Source organism: Neltuma alba, unplaced genomic scaffold (assembly GCF_004799145.2).
Source record: "Neltuma alba isolate B1F8T4 unplaced genomic scaffold, ASM479914v2 tig00006108_pilon, whole genome shotgun sequence".
Classification (NCBI taxonomy): Eukaryota; Viridiplantae; Streptophyta; class Magnoliopsida; order Fabales; family Fabaceae; genus Neltuma; species Neltuma alba.
This window is the reverse complement of record NW_021634353.1, coordinates 46,261-67,769: the sequence shown is the minus strand read 5'-3', so window position 1 is coordinate 67,769 and position 21,509 is coordinate 46,261. Positions and strand designations below refer to the sequence as shown.

General features: G+C 34.3%; 4 protein-coding genes across 5 annotated transcripts; 3 read left to right on the top strand and 1 right to left on the bottom strand.

The window, feature by feature from the left end:
• Positions 1 to 54: 54 nt before the first annotated feature.
• Positions 55 to 486, top strand: LOC114749664 (uncharacterized). The gene has a single exon (XM_028938206.1). The coding sequence runs from the start codon at positions 55 to 57 to the stop codon at positions 484 to 486; it is 432 nt and encodes a 143-aa protein (XP_028794039.1).
• A 1,899-nt stretch (positions 487 to 2,385) lies between these two features.
• On the top strand, positions 2,386 to 5,340 carry LOC114749663 (LEAF RUST 10 DISEASE-RESISTANCE LOCUS RECEPTOR-LIKE PROTEIN KINASE-like 1.2). Its single transcript, XM_028938205.1, has 5 exons — positions 2,386 to 2,749; positions 2,867 to 2,902; positions 3,159 to 3,194; positions 3,488 to 3,781; positions 3,871 to 5,340. The coding sequence occupies exons 1-5, from the start codon at positions 2,386 to 2,388 to the stop codon at positions 4,797 to 4,799; spliced, it is 1,659 nt and encodes a 552-aa protein (XP_028794038.1). The 3' UTR covers positions 4,800 to 5,340.
• Positions 5,341 to 8,106: 2,766 nt separating this feature from the next.
• Positions 8,107 to 8,583, top strand: LOC114749662 (uncharacterized). The gene has a single exon (XM_028938204.1). It carries the CDS (start codon positions 8,107 to 8,109, stop codon positions 8,581 to 8,583), a length of 477 nt encoding a protein of 158 aa, XP_028794037.1.
• Positions 8,584 to 12,299: 3,716 nt separating this feature from the next.
• Positions 12,300 to 18,128, bottom strand: LOC114749659 (nicotinamide adenine dinucleotide transporter 2, mitochondrial-like). Of its 2 annotated transcripts, none has more exons than XM_028938201.1 (9): positions 17,782 to 18,128; positions 17,440 to 17,523; positions 16,980 to 17,086; positions 16,021 to 16,069; positions 15,736 to 15,845; positions 15,067 to 15,161; positions 13,477 to 13,574; positions 13,288 to 13,382; positions 12,300 to 13,179 (listed from the first exon to the last, which is right to left on the bottom strand). In XM_028938201.1, exons 1-9 carry the CDS (start codon positions 17,861 to 17,863, stop codon positions 12,859 to 12,861), a joined length of 1,041 nt encoding a protein of 346 aa, XP_028794034.1. In that variant the 5' UTR covers positions 17,864 to 18,128; the 3' UTR covers positions 12,300 to 12,858. The 2 variants fall into 2 exon arrangements, with proteins under 2 accessions (XP_028794034.1, XP_028794035.1); XM_028938202.1 differs by having other exon boundaries at positions 13,486 to 13,574.
• Positions 18,129 to 21,509: the final 3,381 nt, after the last annotated feature.

The following is a 21,509-nucleotide window of genomic DNA, read 5'->3' as shown; positions in this document are numbered from 1 at the left end:
TTTTTAATTAGCAACTTATGAAATACATATAATTTTATCAAAACCGACAGGCAAATGGGAGGCCTGGTCAGAGACATTGCAGTTAGATGGCGTATAGGATTTCAGAGACGACTAGGATTCCACCCACCGACACAGGCAGAACTGATGGCCTTGCTAACGGGTCTGCAGATGTGTAAACAGCAAGGATTCAGCAAGATCATGGTCTTCACTGATTCTATAGAAGCTATTAGATTGGTCGAAACTGAAGGAGGGGCAAATCACTTTTTGCATACTGAGATAACAGAGATCAGAGAACATATCTACTCAGATTGGGACATTAGCATCAAATATGCACGAAGGAGTGCACTCCAATGTGCAGATATGATGGCCAAAAAGGCACAAGTCATACATGAAGAAATGATTTATTGGCAAAGGCCCCCACGGGAGTGCTTATCTCAACTGCAGGATGATATGGCATTAGCCACTATATCCGCCTCAAACTTCTAAATTAAGTTTTCTTGCCTTGTACTATTCCAAAAAAAAAAATTGCATATAATTTGGGTTCACAACTGATTTAGGAAAATGACAGAAAAATTATTCTTGAATTTCAAAATCCCCAAATAGTCACTTAAATAAGTAAAATTGTAGTTTAGGTACAGGTGACCAAATTGGAATTGTAAATTTGCTTGCAACGATCCAATTGCCCTTTATTTATTTACTTTTTTTTTAAATATCAAATATCCTCACCAGTCGGCTGGTCACTAGACCTCTAGTGACGGCAACAGCAACGGCTGCCAAAGTTCAAGTATAGCAAATAATATCATGTATATAAATTATTATCATCTTGTTAGATTATTCCTTTTATTGCTGCCATGACCAAGAACCCATTATTAGGAGTATATTCAAGACTTGCTAACATGTCATTTGAGCAAGCTGAGGAGAAATGAGTCACCTTTCACCCCTTTTTTCCAAGTCTTGTTCTTAGTCACCGTCCAATACGTCAACGAAGGTAGTACGCACACAGGTTCATTCAAAATAAAATAATTGTTCCTCATATTTTTAATATGTATAAAGTAAAAAAAATATAATATAAAGTATAGGTTAAAATATACAAAATCTTCATAAAAAAATTTGGACTTTGGTTAATTGCATGTAATCCCATAATGTTTCAAGATGTAAATGTAAACTTCATAAAGTTTTAATTTTAAACTGAACTCATCAAAATCTTTCATTTATTCCCCAGGTTGGGAAAATTTTTGTGTTTGTAAGACATGAACCTTTGGCCCGAAAAAAAAAACAAGAAGACATGGAACCTACATTAATTATTTTATTAGCAAGTATCTATGTAAAAGTAAAATTGTATTTAAGAACTTTCTCCTTCAAGAGAATGGCAAGGCCACATTTGGGGCTGAATTATGGAAATAACGAAGAAAATGAACATACGAACAGAGAAAGGGAAGATTCGAAGAAGAAGGAGGTAGGGAAAGGAAGAAAGGTGCCAGAAATAACAATCTGAATCTGAAACATTCAAGGGAATGGGTGCACAACTGATAAAAACGCGTTTTGAATATTTATAAGTTCTTCAGAACCCCGTCAACATCAAATGCATCCTTTTTTCTCCTCCCTTGTCTTCTTTTTCTTCATTGGACTCCAATTATCCAATCGAGTTCTTAACGTCTTCGACCGCACGTTAAGTTCAGATAATGCCCCTGGTGATTGCTCCATGAAAGAAGTAAAATCCAGTTATACTTAAGTTGACCCTGATGATGAATACACATATATACTAGGGTATTTTTAAAATAATTATTGGTAAATATATAATAAAATTATGTGGTTGCCGTGGATAAAACTCGGAGTTTCTGTACTGGTCTTTTTGCCGTTGGGTGAACTTCAAGGGGGACGCAAAAGACCTTGGACTAGTCAAAGTCATGCTAACATGACATTTGAGGAAGCTGAGTAGGAGTGGGTTACCCTTATTTTCCAGGCCACTTTTCCAAGTCTTGTTCTAAGTCAATGTCTAAGTCAACCAACGTAGTAAGCACTCGGATTCATTTAACCATTAATAACACAAAGGATTAGCCAAGGAGATCATTTGTGTCATGAGAATCCGCATAATTTGGCCGCCAAAAAGTATGAAATTTAGTATGGTTACTCCTTATTCTGTGCTTCCTTTGCTTTGTCTGTGTTGTTTTCTGCTTCCTTTCTCAGTTGCCTGTCCAACAGGGCCTTTTCCCTGTGGACATCTTGGGCAGATCCACTTCCCCTTCTTCGACAACACAACGGACTCACCATGTGGTTTACTACCCATATCAGGCTGTGATGATCCATGGGGACCCAAAATGGTCCAATGGGAAGAGAACGGTTCCAGGTTGAGCAAATTCCCAGGAGGGTGATCAACATGTAATCATGATTCGTGACCACTGGTTTCAAAAGAGCGTATCGAATCCTTGCAGTGTCATCGACTACAAAGTTGCTTTTCACGCGGAGTCTCCTGGTCTGTCTTTCTCTTTTTTAAACGGCATTTCCCTTTTGAAATGCGTCGAGCCTCTCGACTACAACAACCTCTTATATCCCTGTGATGGCTACTGCATTTACTATCCTCCCGAAGAAGCTAGTCACTGGCCCGAGCCTTCTAAAGGATGTTCTCTTGTCCAGCTTCCAATATTTGAAGCTAAGTTTCCCGGCTCAACCAACATATCCTTATTGGATGAAATCTATATACAAGTACATCTACCTTTCTCTTGTTTGGATGAGAAATGCGATGCCCATGGTAAGCATCTTGACTTATGACACAAGAATTAGGCCACATAACGTCATTTCTCGTTACGCTTCTTAGGACGTCATTTCTCGTTATCTTATCTGTTGATCTTTACCTTGATGATGACAGAGCTCAAGAAAAACGATTCCAAGCCTATGACACCGGGTAATACATTCCCACGACATTCAAAATATTTACCCCAAGTGGACAAAACTCTCATTATTTTTTATATTATCTTGAAATCTTATTTGCTGATCTTTGCCTTGATGATGGCAGAGCCTGAGCAAAACGATTCCGAGCCATTAGTTAATGCATTCCCACGATATTCAAAATATTTACCCCAAGTAGATAAGAGTCTCATTGTTTTCCATATTATATATCTTGAAATCTTATTTGTTGATCTTTGCCTTGATGATGACAGAGTGCAAGAAAATCGATTCCAAGTCTATAATAATAGGTAATGCATTCCCATATTTACCCCCAATTAGACAAGAGTCTCATTGTTTTTCATTTACGCCAGAGTGCTAGTGCTTGTTAATGAGCTTATGAGTGTTCCAAGCAATCAAATCGCTGTAACTGAAATGATTTTGTAAACTCTGCGTATAGTAATAGATAGTAATTCTGTATAGGAGTCTTTTGTGAGTGTTTGTGTTGAAAGGTCTCGTTTCAAAACATTCCAAGTAATTGACTCTGTTCGTGGCTGTTATACTCCAAAAATTAACTGAAATTTCAAATCTTTTCCTCCTATAGGTGTGGCTATTGGAAGTGTTGGCATGATTATAATTGGCTTGATTGTTATTCTGTTGCGGAACAAACAAGATTACAAGTCTTTAGGCTCACAAAATCAGTCAAGAAGCATTGAATCTGATAATACTCGCTCAAGAAGCAATCAATCTGACAATACTTACTCAAATGCAATCCTAGAAAGTAGAAATATCTACTTTGGGGTACCTCTCTTCTCCTATGAGGAACTCGAAGAAGCAACAAACAAATTTGATCAATCAAGAGAACTGGGAAGTGGAGGCTTTGGAACTGTATACCATGGTAAGCCACCTCAAAAGATGCCCTATTCTCTTAAAATGTGTAATTTAGATGTTGATGAACAAATTGTTGGTTTGATTTTAAACAACTAGGAAAGCTTAAAGATGGAAGAGAAGTTGCTGTGAAGCGGCTATTTGAGCGCAACTATAAACGTGTACAGCAATTCATAAATGAAGTTAAGATCCTCACACGCTTGCGTCACAGAAACCTTGTGTCGCTGTATGGCTGCACTTCACGTGCTAGTCATGAACTGTTGCTGGTCTACGAATACATTCCAAATGGAACTCTTGGTTGTCATCTCCAGGGCAATCTCGCAAAACCTGGCTCACTGCCATGGCATGTGAGGATGAGGATTGCCATAGAGACAGCAAATGCATTGTCCTATCTCCATGCTTGTGACATCATTCACCGTGATGTCAAATCCAGCAACCTTCTACTTGATTACCATTTTTGTGTCAAGGTAGCTGACTTTGGTCTTTCAAGGTTGTTCCCCAAGTTTGTCTCTCATGTCTCCACAGCTCCAGCAGGAAGCCCAGGTTATTTGGACCCAGAATATCACCAATGCTATCAGCTTACTGAAAAGAGTGATGTTTATAGCTTCGGGGTCGTACTCATTGAGCTGATATCTTCTAAGCCAGCTATTGATGTTACAAGGAACAAGGATGAGATTAAATTGGCAAACATGGCAGTTAACAAGATTCAAAGAAGAGCGTTCACTGAGCTGGTAGATCCTTCCCTTGGTTTTGAGTCAGACAAGGAGGTTAAGAAGATGATAATCTCAGTGGCAGAGTTAGCTTTTCAGTGCCTACAGAGGGATAGGGAGCTAAGACCTTCCATGGATGAAGTAATGCAGATTCTGCAGAAAATAGAAAACGGGAAGCATGATCTTAAGCATCTAGAGTTTCATGGTACTGAGTTTTCAAACAAGGGAATTCATACATCTCTCCCAACCTCAATGCACAGGGTTGGAACAGGATCATTGACGAACTCAAAGCCACAAGGCCCTCCCCATACAATATGATCACCATTGGAAAAAGCAGTTTTATTGCACCTTAATGTCGGTACATAACAAAGGAGTTCAATTCAGTAGTTTTCACTTGATTCTGTTAAATTGAGTCTACCCTATGAGCATCAGAAAGAATAATACAATTTTTGTCAGCATCCATCCTCAGTTGAGGATGAGTGATTCTCTCATCTATTTGTACCACTGCTCATATGATGATTCATTATGAGGAAAATCCTCGTCATGTCAACAGCATTTGTTTGCTGTGCTGCGAGTTTTCTTCATGCTTTCAATTATACAGCTTCGACGCAGGTAAATAAGGAACTCCTGGCATAATTAAAGTATTAAACTATCTTTGTGTATGTGGGTGTTTGGTATTCTTTTATTATCAGCTTTAGCTATTAAATAGCAGAATCACGGGTCTTTTAAGTGCAGCCCCCTGGTCCAGTGTGCACTGAAATTTCTTTCTTACCTACTAATTTTAGTATTTTGTCATGAGAGAATGTTTTGTTTTCCTTCGAGACATTATTGAATGTGACTTGAGAGTTGTGCTTCTTTTTATACATGACGACATATACAAATTACTTATCATTTTATTTATTAATTATTTTCTTTATTATTGAGTGTTTGAACTCTAAACCTTTGTCAATTCCTTAACTCACCGCTACTAGCCTCAAGCGGCCATGAAGCTTGAACTGAAAAATCAATCAGCCATGTGTTTTCTGAAGCATTTTTTTTATCTTAAATGATTTTACATTTAAGCGAAAGGAGTTTTGACTCATAAAATGCAATAGTTTTTTTTTTTTAGGTGGAGACAAACAAGAACCTAACGTATGGTGTTTTTACATTTCAAATATTTTTATTTTTAATATTTATAAAATTTAGGAAAGATCCTAAAAAAAAGACCTTAAAAATTGGAAAATTGTATATAGGGACTTGTCATTTGCTTATCAATTATTGTCAAAACTAATACTAATGTTGTAACGAGTCCTTATTTATAATTTTTCTATTTTTAAAGTCTTTTTTTGTGATTTTTCCTAAAATGTAATATAATGATAATGTTCTTATGTTTTCTTCAATTTTAGTAATTTTTAACTTAAAGGGTGCAAAAAATATAATAACGTCAATCATATAATTTGAACTTATAAAATAAATAAACACAAAATCGCAAGATCTGGTTCCGTTTCAAATGTCATCCGAACTGTACATATGATATTCACGCCATGCATTTTAAGGAATGGAATCAATGCAGAACATGTCAAAGTAATCACTAGTCAGTTTAACCATTTGAATTGAATAATATTCGTTGTTGAAGAAAACTTAATTAGTATAGGACCCTACCAGACGAAGAAATTTATGTTTACACCCGACTCAGCAATAATATTAAAGAGTGAAGCATGTTCGAGGAAGCTAAGCTCTCAGAATATATTGCCCCTCACCTTCCTTGGTCCTTTTGTTCCCCCTGATAAAAGGACAAAATGCATTAATCAAGAAAGTAGAGACAGAATTAGTGAGCTACTCGTACATAGCCATGAAAAACAGGACTACTACTAAGTAAAACATTACGACTAATAGAAGATGTTACATGAGGGCCATCTAAGAGGGGGAAAAATGAGAGAAGTGAGAAGATATGGAGATATCTGTCATAAGCACGTCTCCGACTTCATCAGAAGAGGGAAGAGTCAGTTTCTTCTTAACACTTTGGATGTCAAGTGCAGCTCCGGGATGATTTTCATGAAATGGAGGCTTGGTGATCCCCACAAGGGCCGCTCGCAGGCAGTAAAGTGAGAGTAAGCTGTTGAAATTTTTCGGTCTTCTCCAAATCAGCTTCTGGGATGCCCGATCCATGTCACACCTCCGCGTTGTCCCTTAAAATTGTGATTGTATATGATGATGGTCCACCAATTTGGTCTGAAATTCGCTTCAGGACTAGGAATTTTGGCCTCTAAAACTCTTTTAATGTTGGAATCAGGAGCGTTGTAAGCTGGGCAATGAAAGAATTTAGACTTTGGATCTCCCTGATGAGGAGGAAGAGTGTATGATTCTGTTCCTGGTAGACCTTCCTCGGTCAATGCCCGTGTAAATCAGCTTAGTAACTTGGGTTACCCTCAGAGATTGTGACAACTCAAGTGCACATAAAGAGGTCCAACTAGGAAACAAAAGATGGTTGCAAATTGGCAATACTTCCGAGAAGGATCATGAGCATGAAGTCATGGTTCGTGACCTTGAATTTCCAGAGCTCTTGTGGATTTCTAAAATTTGCAGTGTCTTTGACTATCACAAGCACGCTTACGGATCCCCTGTTGAGATGCGGCCTCACTCTATGACTACAGAAGTGTCTCCCATCGTAGCTGTTCTGACTACAACATCTTCTTTAAGCCTCTCAACAGATTGCCCAATTGCCTAAGCCTTTACCTTCAAATGCATGTTATGTTATCCAGCTTCCTAATAGTTTTTTTTTTAAAAAAAAAAAAAGGAAACTAACTTTCATGCTTAGGTTTAGTGCCTCAGTTTTGATTTTAGAAGATACCCCCTCCTTCATAATTATTAAACATTTTTCTACTATTTCCAGAATTAAAGATATAAGACATCTTGGTGATTTTTGGGAGTAATTAATAATTGTTTTTCAAAGATATCTTTAAAGAATATTTGAAATTAATGAAATTTCTAATGTTTATTTATGATTAGGCTACCCTGTTAAATAAGAGTAACCATGGAAGGAGCAGGTAATTTTAAATGATGTTAACTATTTTCTTAAGGTGGAAGTTGGCCAAAAAATACCTTTTAAACTTCTAGTGGAGGGAATATTTTTAAGTGCAATTTTTATTTGGCTTGTACTGATTTTCCAACTTCTAAGTGGATTGATTTCAAAATTAGGGGAATTCTCAGCGCTAATCTTTATTTTTATATTTGAGGTTAAGCTCTCATTGAGAAGAACAAGAGAAGATTTTATAAGTTTTCCTACTAAATAAACCCACGTCACAAAATGTTCCACACTACTGCTCTGCTTTTTCTTTTTGGCCATTCAAGCTTTTGAACCTCTTTTCTTTCTTTGAAATCTTGAAGACAGAGAGAAAATAAAAGAAGCACACCAATCAAAATCAGACCCGGAGAAAATAATTCAAAGATGTAACCATTCCCAAAACAGATCCCGTTTTCCCTCCTAGAAGTAATCAATTCCCAATTGTCCCCTTATAATTACCACCACCACAGCACAATAAAATTTGAAGTCTCTTGCAGACTTTGAGAGCCACAGCCAGACACAGAGGGAGGGAGGGAAGGAGAGTGAGAGAGAAGAGAGAGAGAGAGAGGGACTTACGCTTAGATGGCGACGCTGCAGAAATTCAAGCTCCTGGCGATGCAATGCGGCGTCGTCCAGAGCCCCACACGAAGCCCCAGGACCAGCCCGCTGGTTCAGTTTCAGCGCCGGAAAACCACCTTGCGGATGCTTCTCTGCCGGAGCACCAGTAGCCGATCACCTCGTCAGCGAGAGACGACCTTTCAGCTGAAGCATGTGATGGATTCATCGGAGGAGGAGGAGGAGGAGGAGAGCGGGAAAGATTCAATGCGGAGGAACTCACTGAAAGAATTGTTCGGGTCCTCGCTTCCAAACGAAGAAGAAGGTGAGAGACAGATCACTGAAATCACCGAGAGCAACAAGCTTCCATCTAGAGAGTTCCATTCCGTCGTGGGTTCGATTAACGGACTGGGGTCACCGAAACCGGGTTGGACGCGTTTCCGTTACAGGTCGTTATTGAGGAAATCTTGGCGCCCAGCTCTGGTCACCATTCCAGAGGAATAAAGGTCTCTGTTTAATGCCATCTCGAATTTCTTCAGCTAATTGAATCCAAATGTATTTCCCTCTGTTAATTAGAATTTTAAAACTATTTACTGTGGCATTATCCTTAATCTTATAGGATAATTAGCATAGAACTGTACTTTCGAATTAAAATGTGGGTTTTTCCCCTTTTCTGTTCCTGCTCTGTATGCCCAGTAATACTCAGATGAGTTTATTGAAGAGATATATATATATATATATGTCGTTATTAACTATACAAAGATCAAGAGGCATATACGTTGGCATTACTTCGGATATTGTAAAATGTTATGTGAAAATCACTGAAAAATTGTATTGCATGACTTCTAGAAGTAATCGAAATCTGTAACTCTATTGCAAAAAGGAATTCATATTTTTTAATCAATAGAACATGTTAAGTTAGCATAAGGGGAAAAAAAATTAATATACAAGTTCTGTAATTTCATCCTTATATTTTAAGTACCTAATAAAAAAATGGATAATTAATCCACAGTTCCTTATAGTTTCAACTAATTTTGAATCAGGTTCTTATAATTTTTTTCTTTTTATCAGGTCTTTATACTTTCACCTGTTTTTAATTAGGTCCTTGTATTTATTTTTCTTTTTATCAAGTCCTTATAAGTTCACCTTATTTTTAATTAAGTCCCTGAATTTTTTATTCTTTATTTTATAAATTCTAATAGTACTATTATATAAACATAAAATAGTATATTATTTAATATTAGTTTATAAACAATAATATTCTAAAGATATTGAATTATTATAATGATTTTAATTTTTTCAGCAAAAAAATTAATTGTTCTAAAAAAATTTTCCTGAATTAATTAATTCTATTACTTTTTTATTACATAATTATTAATTTAATTTAATTATTAATATTTTATATTTCAGTATTAATCTATTTAATTAAGCTTATATTTAATTAATAAATAAAATTAAAACTACATGAACCTGATTAAAAATTTAGTGAAATTATAAGGACTTAATTAAAAGAAAAATAAATACAAGGACCTAATTAAAAAAAGGTAAAAGTATAAGAACCTAATAAAAAGAAAAAAAACTATAGGGACCTAATTCAAAATTTGTTAAAACTATAAGGACTTGCGGATTAATTAACCCTAAAAAAAATATAAACAAATTCTGATTAAGAATTAGATAAAACAAAAGAACTATAAATTAATTTTCCAAATGTACATGTGATTCTAACATGCATACTCAAACAGGTCAACTTCAGATTCGAGCATATAATTTATGCTACTTTTTGGCCAATTAAATGCTGACATTATTGATTCTATTAGTATAATATTATCTTCAGCCATAAGCATGATCAATTGAATGGCAATCAAATTGTGGTAAAAATTACCACCTTACATTACTATATTAAGAACACCTAATTATAAATTGTTATGAGTGAAAAACCTTTTCTTTTTGTTTTCATCCATAAATCACGAGACGGTTTAAAGATGATGGATATTGAAAAAGCAAGGGAATTTACTTTTGACTAGTCCAAAAAGTGAATCACTTAAGATACTCTCAAGTGGATCTAAAACTGATCATAATATCCAAGGAAACTTGAATAAAAGAAAGAGTAATGATAAGACAATTTATATCATATTTATTTAGACACTACGAAGTGAATTATAAACCCAGCCACGATTGCTGTATTATTTCATCTATAGCTTTTATGATACACAAATAATGGAATTATGTATATTAAAAATCGGTTGAAATCAATTAAAAACAATAAATATATATTAAAAAAATATAACTTTTTTTAAAGTACCTTATTTATAAAAAGCTGGATGAGTCATGAGTGAGTGACTAGCCAATAACTAATGTGATGATGCTAACTAATAATTAATGGAAAAAAATTTAAAAAAAATATATTAAAAATTTCAGACGAACTATTAATATCTCTTATAAATAGGAATATATCATCATGAAAAAATCATCATGTATAAAAGAATAAGGTAGTATTTTCCACTTGAAAAGAAAATAAAGGGACCCAAATAAATAACCAAATCTTTCAATGATTACATGATTAGGGAAGTACAGTGTGTTGTTTAATCAAATGAGCATATATCTTGTAATTTCTAAATGATTATGAAGCACATGGGATCAAGGAAAAGTCATTCTTTAATGTATATCCTATTCTTTTTAGGAAGAAAAATAGTGGGAGTGAAAAGTTAAAGTGAGGAAGGTGAGTAAAAAAGAGAGAAGAGTGGGATATGTTGGATTTGACGTGGAAGAATGAGTGTAATGGTAAAGCAGGAACAATCAACCAACGACGTCAAAAAGGGCTCTGAAGGCGAAGACAGAGATTTATAGAAATATGCACAGAACAATCACTTTGGGATATTGCCTGCCATTAAAGACTATCTACGTCCCAAAAGCTTAGTGTAGGCCCGAAATAAAACACTATTCTAAATTACGGCATTGAGATCAACAATGCACATATGCTTTAAGTTCCTTTATTACTTGGCTCACCTTGGCTTTTATGCAGAAGAAATTATTCATAGATTAGGATGTGCCATTTATATCTCTTGTTATTGTTATATGAGATTTAGGAAGTGCTATCATATTTTAAATCTGCAACCAAGAAAACAAAGTGAAATATGTTTGTTAGATCTGTAAATGATGATTTTTAGAGTATGATTGGTAAAGTTGGATCCACATTTATTGTTGTCACCATCAAAGCATTTGTTTCATCAAGTTTTCTCTCCTATCTTTATTCTTATTGTTTGAATTAATTTTAAATAAAAGTTGATTGCAACCCCAACATTTTTAGTGAGAATGATTTGTTTGCCAAATTGTAATATCATTCTAAGTTTGGTACAAATTCACAATAACGAAAGTTCAAAATATAGATAAATTGATAAAACTTGAAATAGAATATGATAGAAAGTGGAAAATATGAGGTATGAATTAATTTTTTTCTTGTGATAAGGTATGAATTAATTTGTTACATAGGAAAAATTAATTTGTAAATCCCTTACCCTATGTTTGTTATGAAGGAATTGGAAGGAAAGGAAGGAGGAAAAAATTTTAATAAACGCTATTTAAAAAATTTTAAAAATAGGATTATAAAATTTTAATAAAAAAAGATGTAATATAAAAGAGAAAAAAATAATTAAAAGCTGTTAACCCCACTTCTTCAATCTTTAGTCCCTATATAATTTCATCTAATTTTCAGTTAGGTCACTATAGTTTTTTTTTTTAATCAAATCATTATAGTTTTACATGAATTTTAATCAAGTTCCTGAAAACTTTCTTTTTTATTATTCACTTGAAATTGAACCTTCAAGTAAAACTATGAGAACCTACTAAAAAGGAGGAAAATATTATGTAAACCTGATTAAACATTAGATAAAACTAAAGATTAACAGATAAACTTTTCCAATAATTTATAATAGTCTAATACCCTGACCTCAATGTCATCATTTGGAAAGAGGAGCAATCCATAATCATTAGTGCAAAAAATATTAAAGCAGTGCCATCCAAATCATTTGTCATGCTAAGGCACACTAAGACAGGGATTAAAATTGTTCTCCATTCGGAGGTGGGGTGATAGTGACAATTCAAGTTACAATAACGTTGATTATTTAGTCAGCGTTGGGAACATTCAGAATTTCATATTTGATGGTGCTTTTTTAGTTAGGGATAGTAATAGGTACAGTTATTCCATATATTTTGATATTGAATTTTGCAACATAAAGAGGGAACACAAATAGATATCTCATCAATTACCGAAGATAAGACTCATTCTACCCAAGAAAAATTTCCTATCCTTACTCAACACAAAACCCCATTCATCTTTTGGCGGGGGCAAAGCTAACATACTCCACCATGTATGATAAATCAAAGAATTTGCATCATAGAAAAGAAAAATCCGGCCACTTACAGTTACAAACCCCAGAGAGAGAAAGAGAGAGAATAAACATTAGTTAGGAAGATAACTTCAAGCATCAACATCAAGTTAGCCGCTCTTTATTTCCCAGAAGAACTGATGAAGCTTCCTCACCCATCAGATTGAGATGGTGATGACCGCCATTCTGGGTCTGATTGTAGCTATGAAACTTGAGTCTCCCATTGAAGGTACCAGAATTTGACGTGGCTTTTGAACAGCGACTCCCCTACAAAAATTTATAACAGCTGATATTTACTAGAGCCCAAGACCTCAGCCATGGCAGATTCCACTTGGCACAAGCTTCACTCCACGAGGATAGAGATGAACCCCAGTCCCATGCTTACCAACTAGAATCATACCATAGGGCCTTTTTCAAACTTCATGTCATCACTGTCTTCCGGCTTGGGCTTGTTAATATCAGTAGATTTAGGATAGCCTTGTGGATGTACATTGTCCTGAGGAACAAAACGATGGAAGAATCTGTATATCATTTCATAACTGGTGAATGTGATGACAGCCGATGGAGTTGTTCTCAACAGATTGGTAGCACAACCCCGATAAAAGCCTGGAAAGCCGTCCTTCTGGAACACCTTCTTAGCACAATCAACAACCCCTGCATACTGGACCTTGATATTTTTGGCCTGTCCTTGCTCCTGTAGCCTGGATCGTATCACCTGGAAACACAGTTGTAGGGGTTAAGACCTGTGAAATCAAAGGTGTGATGCTGAAAAAATCCTGAATTTTCTTCCCGTAGAAATTTAGTCAGACAATGTTAGACATACCTCATGAGGATAAGTCATTACAGAGGCAATTACTTTGGAAATTGAAGATGCAATGGCAACATTTCCCGGACTTAGCTTGTCAACTGTAGTGTTTTCTGAACTATTTGAGATTTTCATTAGATAAGCATGTAAACATGAGGAAACAGGAAAGCATCACTTGTGACAGGGAATAAAATAATTTGCAGATACCATATTTACCCTTTTTTGCCATGTATGACTTAATCTTTTCATACGATGGGAATTGTATTACAACATGACTTATGCCGGCCAATGAAGGCAAGATGCCACTGCATCACAAAGAAAAAAAAATATTATAGAGTATTCAAAAGGATTAGCTCAGTTGCTAAATGGCAAAACTACATCCTTACAACCCGAGTGGGATCCATTCAATTGTAATATCCTAAACATAAACACATCAGCTCAGGTTTTTTTTTTTTTGGGGGGGGGGGGGACTCCCCTTTAAATTACTAGGGAAGGTATTCGATTCATAACATTAATACACAAAAACAAAACAAACTCATGACCCTAACCAAGCGCAGAATCAGGTCAATTAAGCTCCAATTATACATTTCTTTTTCTAGATTCGATTCACTGGGTTCATTCTACTCAGCATTTTCTATGCACGAGACTGCTTAGTTTAAGTGTACCTGGTCATTTGGTGTGTGGGAGATACAAAGCAAAAGCAGACACATTGAAACTTGAATTATTATGGGATGGCCACATTAGATGGAACACAGCCACTTTTTTCATATTCACCTTGCTAATGGACATCAGTTCATACTTTTAGCTAAAAACAGAAATTGATTCATACTATGGACTTTATAATCTCACCACATATATCCTTGTTTAGCCAAGTGATCCATCAGATCCTGGCCAAAGGCTATGCTTGATTAAACTAGACTTTTTCAATCCTTTTCCTCTTTGTTTTTTTGTTTTTTTGTTTTTTTGTTTTTTTTGGTGGTACAATTCTTTTCCTCTTTTTAGTGAAAAGCAAAGTAAACATGTTTAATGGACCTCGTATCACATCCCATAAACATTTGATGATGTTGCATACTAATTAGTGAGATAGTTTAAGGGCATTATAATGTAAGACTAAATTATACATAACACTCCCTTGAGAGCTTGGGGTTATGTACAAATAAGCTTTTTGATCTTTAAAACTTTACAATGAACCCCCCTAAACTTTCACATTTATGTAGATAACTCCCCTACCATTAATTTGTTTGTTACTTCACTTGAATAACATAATATGAGAAAAGGTATATCTACATATGACTTAAAAGTTTAGGGGATTACCTACATATAACTCACAAGTTTAAAGAGGTTATCTGCATATATACATAGTTGCAGGGGGTATTTGATCAATAACATACTATGCTACGTTAGCAAAATAACGGAATAATTCGCAGCATGGTGGTTATCTGCACAAATCTGAAAAGTTAAGGGGGTTCCTCATCAAGTTTTAAAAGTCGAGGCTATTTGCACATTTTCAAGAAAGTTTTGTTTAACTTATCCATAATACAACACACACACACACACAAAGCAAATATTATGAGATGAAAAAAATTAGTGATTACATTTAATAGAGAAAGAAAAATTAATATTATCTTTTTTATTCACTTTATTTAGCACCCATAAAAAATCGTTCATTGACACATAGGCAATGCAAATACAAACCATGATGCACACAAGTTAAAAAGAAAGAGTAGTATCCGACTTTTACCCATTTAATTTCATAGCAAAAATCTCAAAAGATATTTAGTTAAATGTGAGTCTGACCTGTACAATCCTCGCATGCCTTCCTCACAAGTAATCCTTGTCAGAGCAGAAAGAACACTCTTGTAAGGAACGACATTTGGCCTCATTCCCTGTGTCTATTAGTTACAGAAAAAGACATCAATAATTCTCCAAGATAAAAATGAAGAAAAGAGCAAAACATCTATGACGTGTAATTTAAGGAACATTAAGGATAAGTGGACCATTAACAGAATGCGTAGGCAAATTATGCAACTTATCACTTGATGTAACTTGAGATTTCAGTTTACCCAGGAGGAAAAAACGAGAAGTTCAACTGAACATTTCAACAGTTCGTGTTCATAACAGAGGACCCAGCAATGGCAATGCGAATATTGATAAATAGGGTTTTACTACTAGACTTGAATGTGTTGAGGGCAAACATGGGGTTGCTTCTCCGACTTGGAAAGAAGAGCATTTATGAAATAGTTAACAAAATAAGGGAGCGACAATTTTTAAATATTTGAGTGCTTCAAAGCAATGAGAGGCAGCCAAGGGGTGCAGATCAAAGCACGAAACGTAGCAAATTTCCAGGACTAATCAATCATGCATACAGTTAGATATAGCTAAGCTAATAAAAAATTAAATTGATAGAAACAAGGCATAACTGTATAAAATTCACACACATGCCCGCAAGATTGAAAATCAACTTACTTGAAGTCTGGTCTTAACAACCCACAATGGATTTGTTGAAATTGCTGTGGCTGCTCCAGCACCGGCAGCAGCTATCATATTTTCACTAGTTGTGAGTTGGTGGCAACCATCTGTTACAAGTTTACCAATGAAAAATGTCATCAAAAATAAAGTCAAATATAGCAAATTTCAATTAAGGCTTATACACAACAAGAAAATCGAGTATGCTAATTTGATGCTTCCAAATTTGAAGTAATCAAGAAACCATATGATATATTAGGTAAATGGGATTAAAATAACATTTACCACGTGAACGAAGCAGGCCTTTTAGTTGCTCATAAACTGTGAAGTAAACCTACAATTGAGGCAAAATTTAGTCACTGAATGATTGAAAACCGTTTCAAACAAATGACTGAACAATATTAGAAAGATTATTCATTTTCTGATATTAGATGATTGTCCCTGACGTATAACCAATGACACAAAAAGGATCTATAAAATTAAAACTGAGCAGGAGATCAAATTCCATTGGTTTGTCATTTGTTGATGTAAAAGAATGTGTACTGAACTACTTTCCACTGTTAGGGGATGGAAACCAACATTCCTCCAGCTGGAATGCGAAATCATTTGTTGCTTTAAATGCTACTTCTTCAAACCTCAGTAGGTTTTACAGAGTACAAAGCAAATCATAAAAGCAACCATAGAGAGAAAAATATGCTATCATTTTCAATTACAGTCAACAATTATTTCTAAATCAGTAAACAAAGAATATGGTCAAAGAGGTTGCTTTTAATTGATAATCTTCCCACTGAAAAGAAAGCAAAACCCTGATTATCCTTCCAGAGTTAAGCAGCAGAGGAGACAGAAGTTACCATGAGGTTCCATAACTACTTGTATATTAATAAATGAAAAGTAGAAAGTGAAAAGGGGAGGACCACGAATTCAGTGACTGGAGATAATGAACAACATAGGCCGGTGAAAAATGTAGGCTTAGATAGGACTATGTGGCAAATGGGAAATTAATATGAAGATTATAATTTGTTCTAAATGCTTCCAGTGTAAACGCAAATTGAAGGAACTGGGGTTATGGCTAGGCTTCTTTCAGATTATTTGAATATAAAATAGCAAAACAAATTGACGCTGAAGCAAGACAGAATAAAAAATACGTCTCCATCACCCAGCTTATAGAACCTAGTATGTTTGCTATCATGATTACTAATCATAGCATAAAGATTTAGTTAGAGGCAGCACGAGGAGTGACATACCGCCCAATTTGGAAGTAATGCTAGTATTGTTGGTGAAAGTCCACGATACAGCCCCCTGAAACCTTCAGTCCTGGCTATATTCTGCAAACTTGTGATGATAACACTGCCTAAGAGAGTAACAAAAGTTACTTTGGTAAACAATCACTCAACAAATGTAAGACAGAAAGCATTAATATTGAAATTGCAGTGCTGACACATGACATAAAATTAAATGATTATACATCTGCCAAAACTTGACAATAAACTTGTGTTTCACAAGAGAAGAATTGCTTCTTTATAAAGTTTATGTATCATATTCACAAACTTATGCCAACCATTTACGTTGTAAATTCTGATTTCTGATACCAATTCTCTGACTTGTTAGCTGTCCAAATTTAACTCCAGTAATTAACTAGAAAATCTGAAGCCTGTTCTGATGGCAAAGCGAACTAACTTTTAGAGAGAGGGAAATCGAGCATACCTGTCTGCCCAGGGGGAAGACCATGAACTTGTAGTCTAGTCTTGATGACATCCAATGGGCACACAAATGTGGCCGCTATTGCCCCTGCAATGATATCAAGTTAATCATCCAGAAGCGAGTCTTACACTGCCAGATATTCTAGCAGTAAGTCATAACCGTAGCAAGAAACACCAATCAAACCAGTGCCAAAACACAAGCGCTTTACCCAAAAACACAAACTCTAGTAAATTAATAGAAATGACCAAAAATGACAATTATAAATCAGATTAAACAAATTAACAAAAAGCCCCCAAAACAAAAATGACCTCAAATTTCGAAAGGCAGGCTGATAAAAACGCTCACCAGCTGAGGCACCAGCGCCGGCGTTGCAGATTAAGTCTCTGATGTTATAGCTGTTACCGGAAGATTGGCCATTGCTACTCATATTAAATTGCCCTGGCAACGCAAGTTCTCCTAATCAACGAATTGAAGGTGTTTCCCAATTACTGATCGAAAAACAGAATGGAGATCTCATGGCATATCTTCATGAACATGTTTCTTTTATACCATTCCCCCAAATAGTAAGGTGATGGGCACTAATTGCGTGCTTATCTTGTCAAAAGGGTTTACGCGGCGAATTGGACCAAGAACGATGGGAACGTGTAAAACACTAACTTGGATGAAAAAACGAAATCCATGAAAGTTGAAACTTCAAACGGGCACGCAAATTTATTCAATGCCTTATTTCCCTTTTCTTCTGGGTCTTCGATCAGTCTTTGCGCACTGGGAAGCTTGAATCACACAGGAGCCGTTTCGAATTGACTAGGTTCGAACGTCGGAACTGGGAAGCTCAGAATTCTTTTTTTTCTTATTCCCAACCAAAAAAGGACGGTTTAGAATCAGTTTAATATTGTTTTTTAATATAGAATCAATTAAGAAAAATTACCCATATAAAAAATTAAATATAAATAAATGTTTTAAATCTCATTTAATAATAATTTAACATTTTCTTATAAATAACATAACTTTAAATTGTAAATATGAAAATTTGACTGTGGCCTAAAAAAATGAAAACTCGACTTATAAGTTATAAATAATAAATTATTATATTTAATTTGTAAATAAAGCAATTATAAATATTAAATTCTTAAAACTTAATACTAATATTGAATGAAACTTGAGACATTTATTTATATTTAATTTTTGTCAGCTATGACGTATAAGCGACTTTTCCATCAATTAACAAGGAAATGAGCAGGAAAATTGTGTTAATATTTTTCTTTCAATTAAAACTTGATCTAGCTCGAATTGATAATATCAAATGATTTGCTTTGAAAAATCAATTGAATTGAATTGATTAAAAGAGTTAGTATAATTATTCCTTTTTCATTTCAATAAAGAGAAAGTTGAATTTTTTGGCCCTGAGGGTAACTTTAAACCATTGAATTAGTTAATTAGTTTGAAGAACAGTATCTACAGGGTAAATAGATCCCCCTTTTTTCACCAAAAATTAGATCCCCTCTGATCTTATATTTTAGTCATTTTTTAAAAATAAATTTGTGTCATTTTGCATAAAAATTAAAAAAATCATTAAAAAATCTAAAAATTGAAAAATTACACACAAGGACCGTTTAAAAAAAATATTATGAAAACCCATTCTAATATTGTAATAGGTTTCTATGTGTAATTTTTTTATTTTAGTAGTCTTTTTTAAAGATTTATATTAGGTAAAGGAGAGTAGTATATCTTAACGGAGACACAACTTTGGTTGTTACAGCTTAGCATTCATACCAAACGTAAAACGTTGACGAAATTTATGGATCCCGCCCGCAGCTTCTTTTTCTTTTTCTTTTTTTTAAATAAAAAAGTATTCACGGGAGTTGGGTTCAAAAGGTTCGTTAAAATTTTTTTTAGAAAAAAAAAAGAGTATCTTTTTTTTATATATACTCTATTTTTTTTTCCGGGCTCCGTTAGAATGAGGTTATGTCGAAACAACTTGTTTTGCACCATCTCAGCGTAGGTATTTGTAGGGCTGCACAATGGACAGACCGGACTGGACCAGAATCCAACCCGAAGTCTAGTCTGATTTTTTGGTCAAACTGGGTTTGATAGTCTATGGTCTGGTCTGGTCTAGTGATGACCCGAGGTTGGGTTGGACTGGACTTGGTCTACCAGACTAGTGGACTGGTCCAGGCAGTCTAGTTGTCCAATTTTCTTTTTTTTTTAATTTTTTCTTTATGAGAAATAAGATTTCAATATGATAAGTACAATTAAGACAATAAAAAATACCTATAATCATATGAAACTCGTCCTAAAATATTAAGACTTCATAATAAATACATAAAAATATCTAAAAACATTAAAAACAATTAAAGGCACCATCTAAATTACAAATTATTGAAAAATAAAAAATTCACCTAGACTGGACTGGACCAGTCTAGGTGACATGATCACTTGGTCTTAAACCCAGTCTAGCCCGACCAACTAGTCTGGTCTAGTACAGTCTAATTCCATTATATAGTTAATTTGGATTGAATTGGACTGGACAAGACCACTTCGGGTTGGACTGGACTGGACCAGACCACCGGGTTTTTGCACACCCCTAGGTATTTGTACATTTCTACTTAATTGAGTTTTGTTTTGTGCTCATTTTATTTTTAATTGTAGTTCTTAACATAAAAATTAGTTAGTTATAAAATACAATATCAAATCACATTTGTTATAATAAACTAATTTAATTTAGTTTTATTAATCAACTTAAATTAGTTAACTAGTACTTATATTATAAGAAGGGATAATAACAAAAAAAGAAGCTAGAATTTTGTAAATACCAAACAAGGAATGTCAACCAAAATTTATTGTTGTTTGTATATTCTGACTTGTCAATACCAAATAAAGTTTTGTTATCAAACCTGATTTGAGATTTATAATATCCATCTTTTTTTTCTATCATTCTCCTTATTAAGAATTGGAAGCATTATTTAAAGCTGAAAAAATGCTCAAAAAGATACCAACAAATTATTCACTAACAAATTTTTCGTAGGATACAAATTTTTTTCTATATATAGGTATTCTCTTATTGGAAACAATCTTATTTGAAATACTGTCATATACTAAATATGGGCACCTCCCTTAATAGGGATACAAAAGTAAAAAAAAAAATTAAGTAATTTTATGATTTTGAAAGTTCAAAAGTTTTAGGAAGAATTTCAAAAAAAAAAAACCTTTGAATTTCAAAACGTCAAATCAGTATTACTTGCTACACTATAATAACAATTAACAACATTTAAAAGGCAAATGATAACATATTTTTATTATCATTCTTGATTGAGGCTTTTAAAATTTTAAGGTTACTTTTGGTACAGAACATTAAAAATGAGGGGTAAGGATTGGAATTGAAGTTGAAAACATATGTTAAAAGCATGCTTAGCATGAGTGATTTCTTATCATATGGGATTAGGCAATCTCACATAGATAAGATTAGAGAATACTACCTTTCCTTATGGTATTCTCCAATCCCACATATATGGATTTATCTAATTCCAAATATCATATAATTACTCATATTAAACACCCTTTTAATATAGTTTTACACTTTTAATCTCAATTTCCATCCCTCATTTTTAATGCTTCATACCAAATAGAACCTAAAGGTATTTTTGAAAAATTTTACAAAGTTTTAAACTATTCAAATGAAGAAATAAATCTAGGGAAAAATTCACTTAATCCCCTCCACAGGCATTTAGACTCTCCCTTGCTAACCAAGCATTTCCAATTATTTATCTATTCATTCAAATACCCATCTTCACACACTATTTATCCACCACAACCCACAAGTGCTTAACAAGTAAAATGAAGAACGTGGCAATTTTTAAAAGAAAATTTCATATTTTACTTCACACATTAAACAATCCTGACTTATTGGATCAGTGACCATAATGTGGCGACAACATGTGGCAAAGTCACACGATTTCACACTTCTAATAACACTAACAGTGACTTGGAGATATGGCAGAAGGATGCGACTTTGAAATAATCATCGACCACTGCATTTTTTGTTAGTTCGTGCTAGCAGAATAGTCTCCATTTCG

What these genes read in the sequence shown, in the direction of transcription:
- LOC114749663 (XM_028938205.1), top strand. Translation starts at nt 2,386, where the DNA reads ATGATTCGTGACCACTGGTTTCAAAAGAGCGTATCGAATCCTTGCAGT. An exon ending in TGAGAAATGCGATGCCCATG is followed by an intron (nt 2,750 to 2,866) that starts GTAAGCATCTTG and finishes TGATGATGACAG; the next exon opens with AGCTCAAGAAAAACGATTCC. An exon ending in TTCCAAGTCTATAATAATAG is followed by an intron (nt 3,195 to 3,487) that starts GTAATGCATTCC and finishes TTCCTCCTATAG; the next exon opens with GTGTGGCTATTGGAAGTGTT.
- LOC114749659 (XM_028938201.1), bottom strand. Translation starts at nt 17,863, where the DNA reads ATGAGTAGCAATGGCCAATCTTCCGGTAACAGCTATAACATCAGAGAC. An exon ending in GGCAAAAAAGGGTAAATATG is followed by an intron (nt 13,383 to 13,476) that starts GTATCTGCAAAT and finishes CAAATAGTTCAG; the next exon opens with AAAACACTACAGTTGACAAG. An exon ending in TAATGACTTATCCTCATGAG is followed by an intron (nt 13,180 to 13,287) that starts GTATGTCTAACA and finishes CTGTGTTTCCAG; the next exon opens with GTGATACGATCCAGGCTACA.
- LOC114749664 (XM_028938206.1), top strand. Translation starts at nt 55, where the DNA reads ATGGGAGGCCTGGTCAGAGACATTGCAGTTAGATGGCGTATAGGATTT.
- LOC114749662 (XM_028938204.1), top strand. Translation starts at nt 8,107, where the DNA reads ATGGCGACGCTGCAGAAATTCAAGCTCCTGGCGATGCAATGCGGCGTC.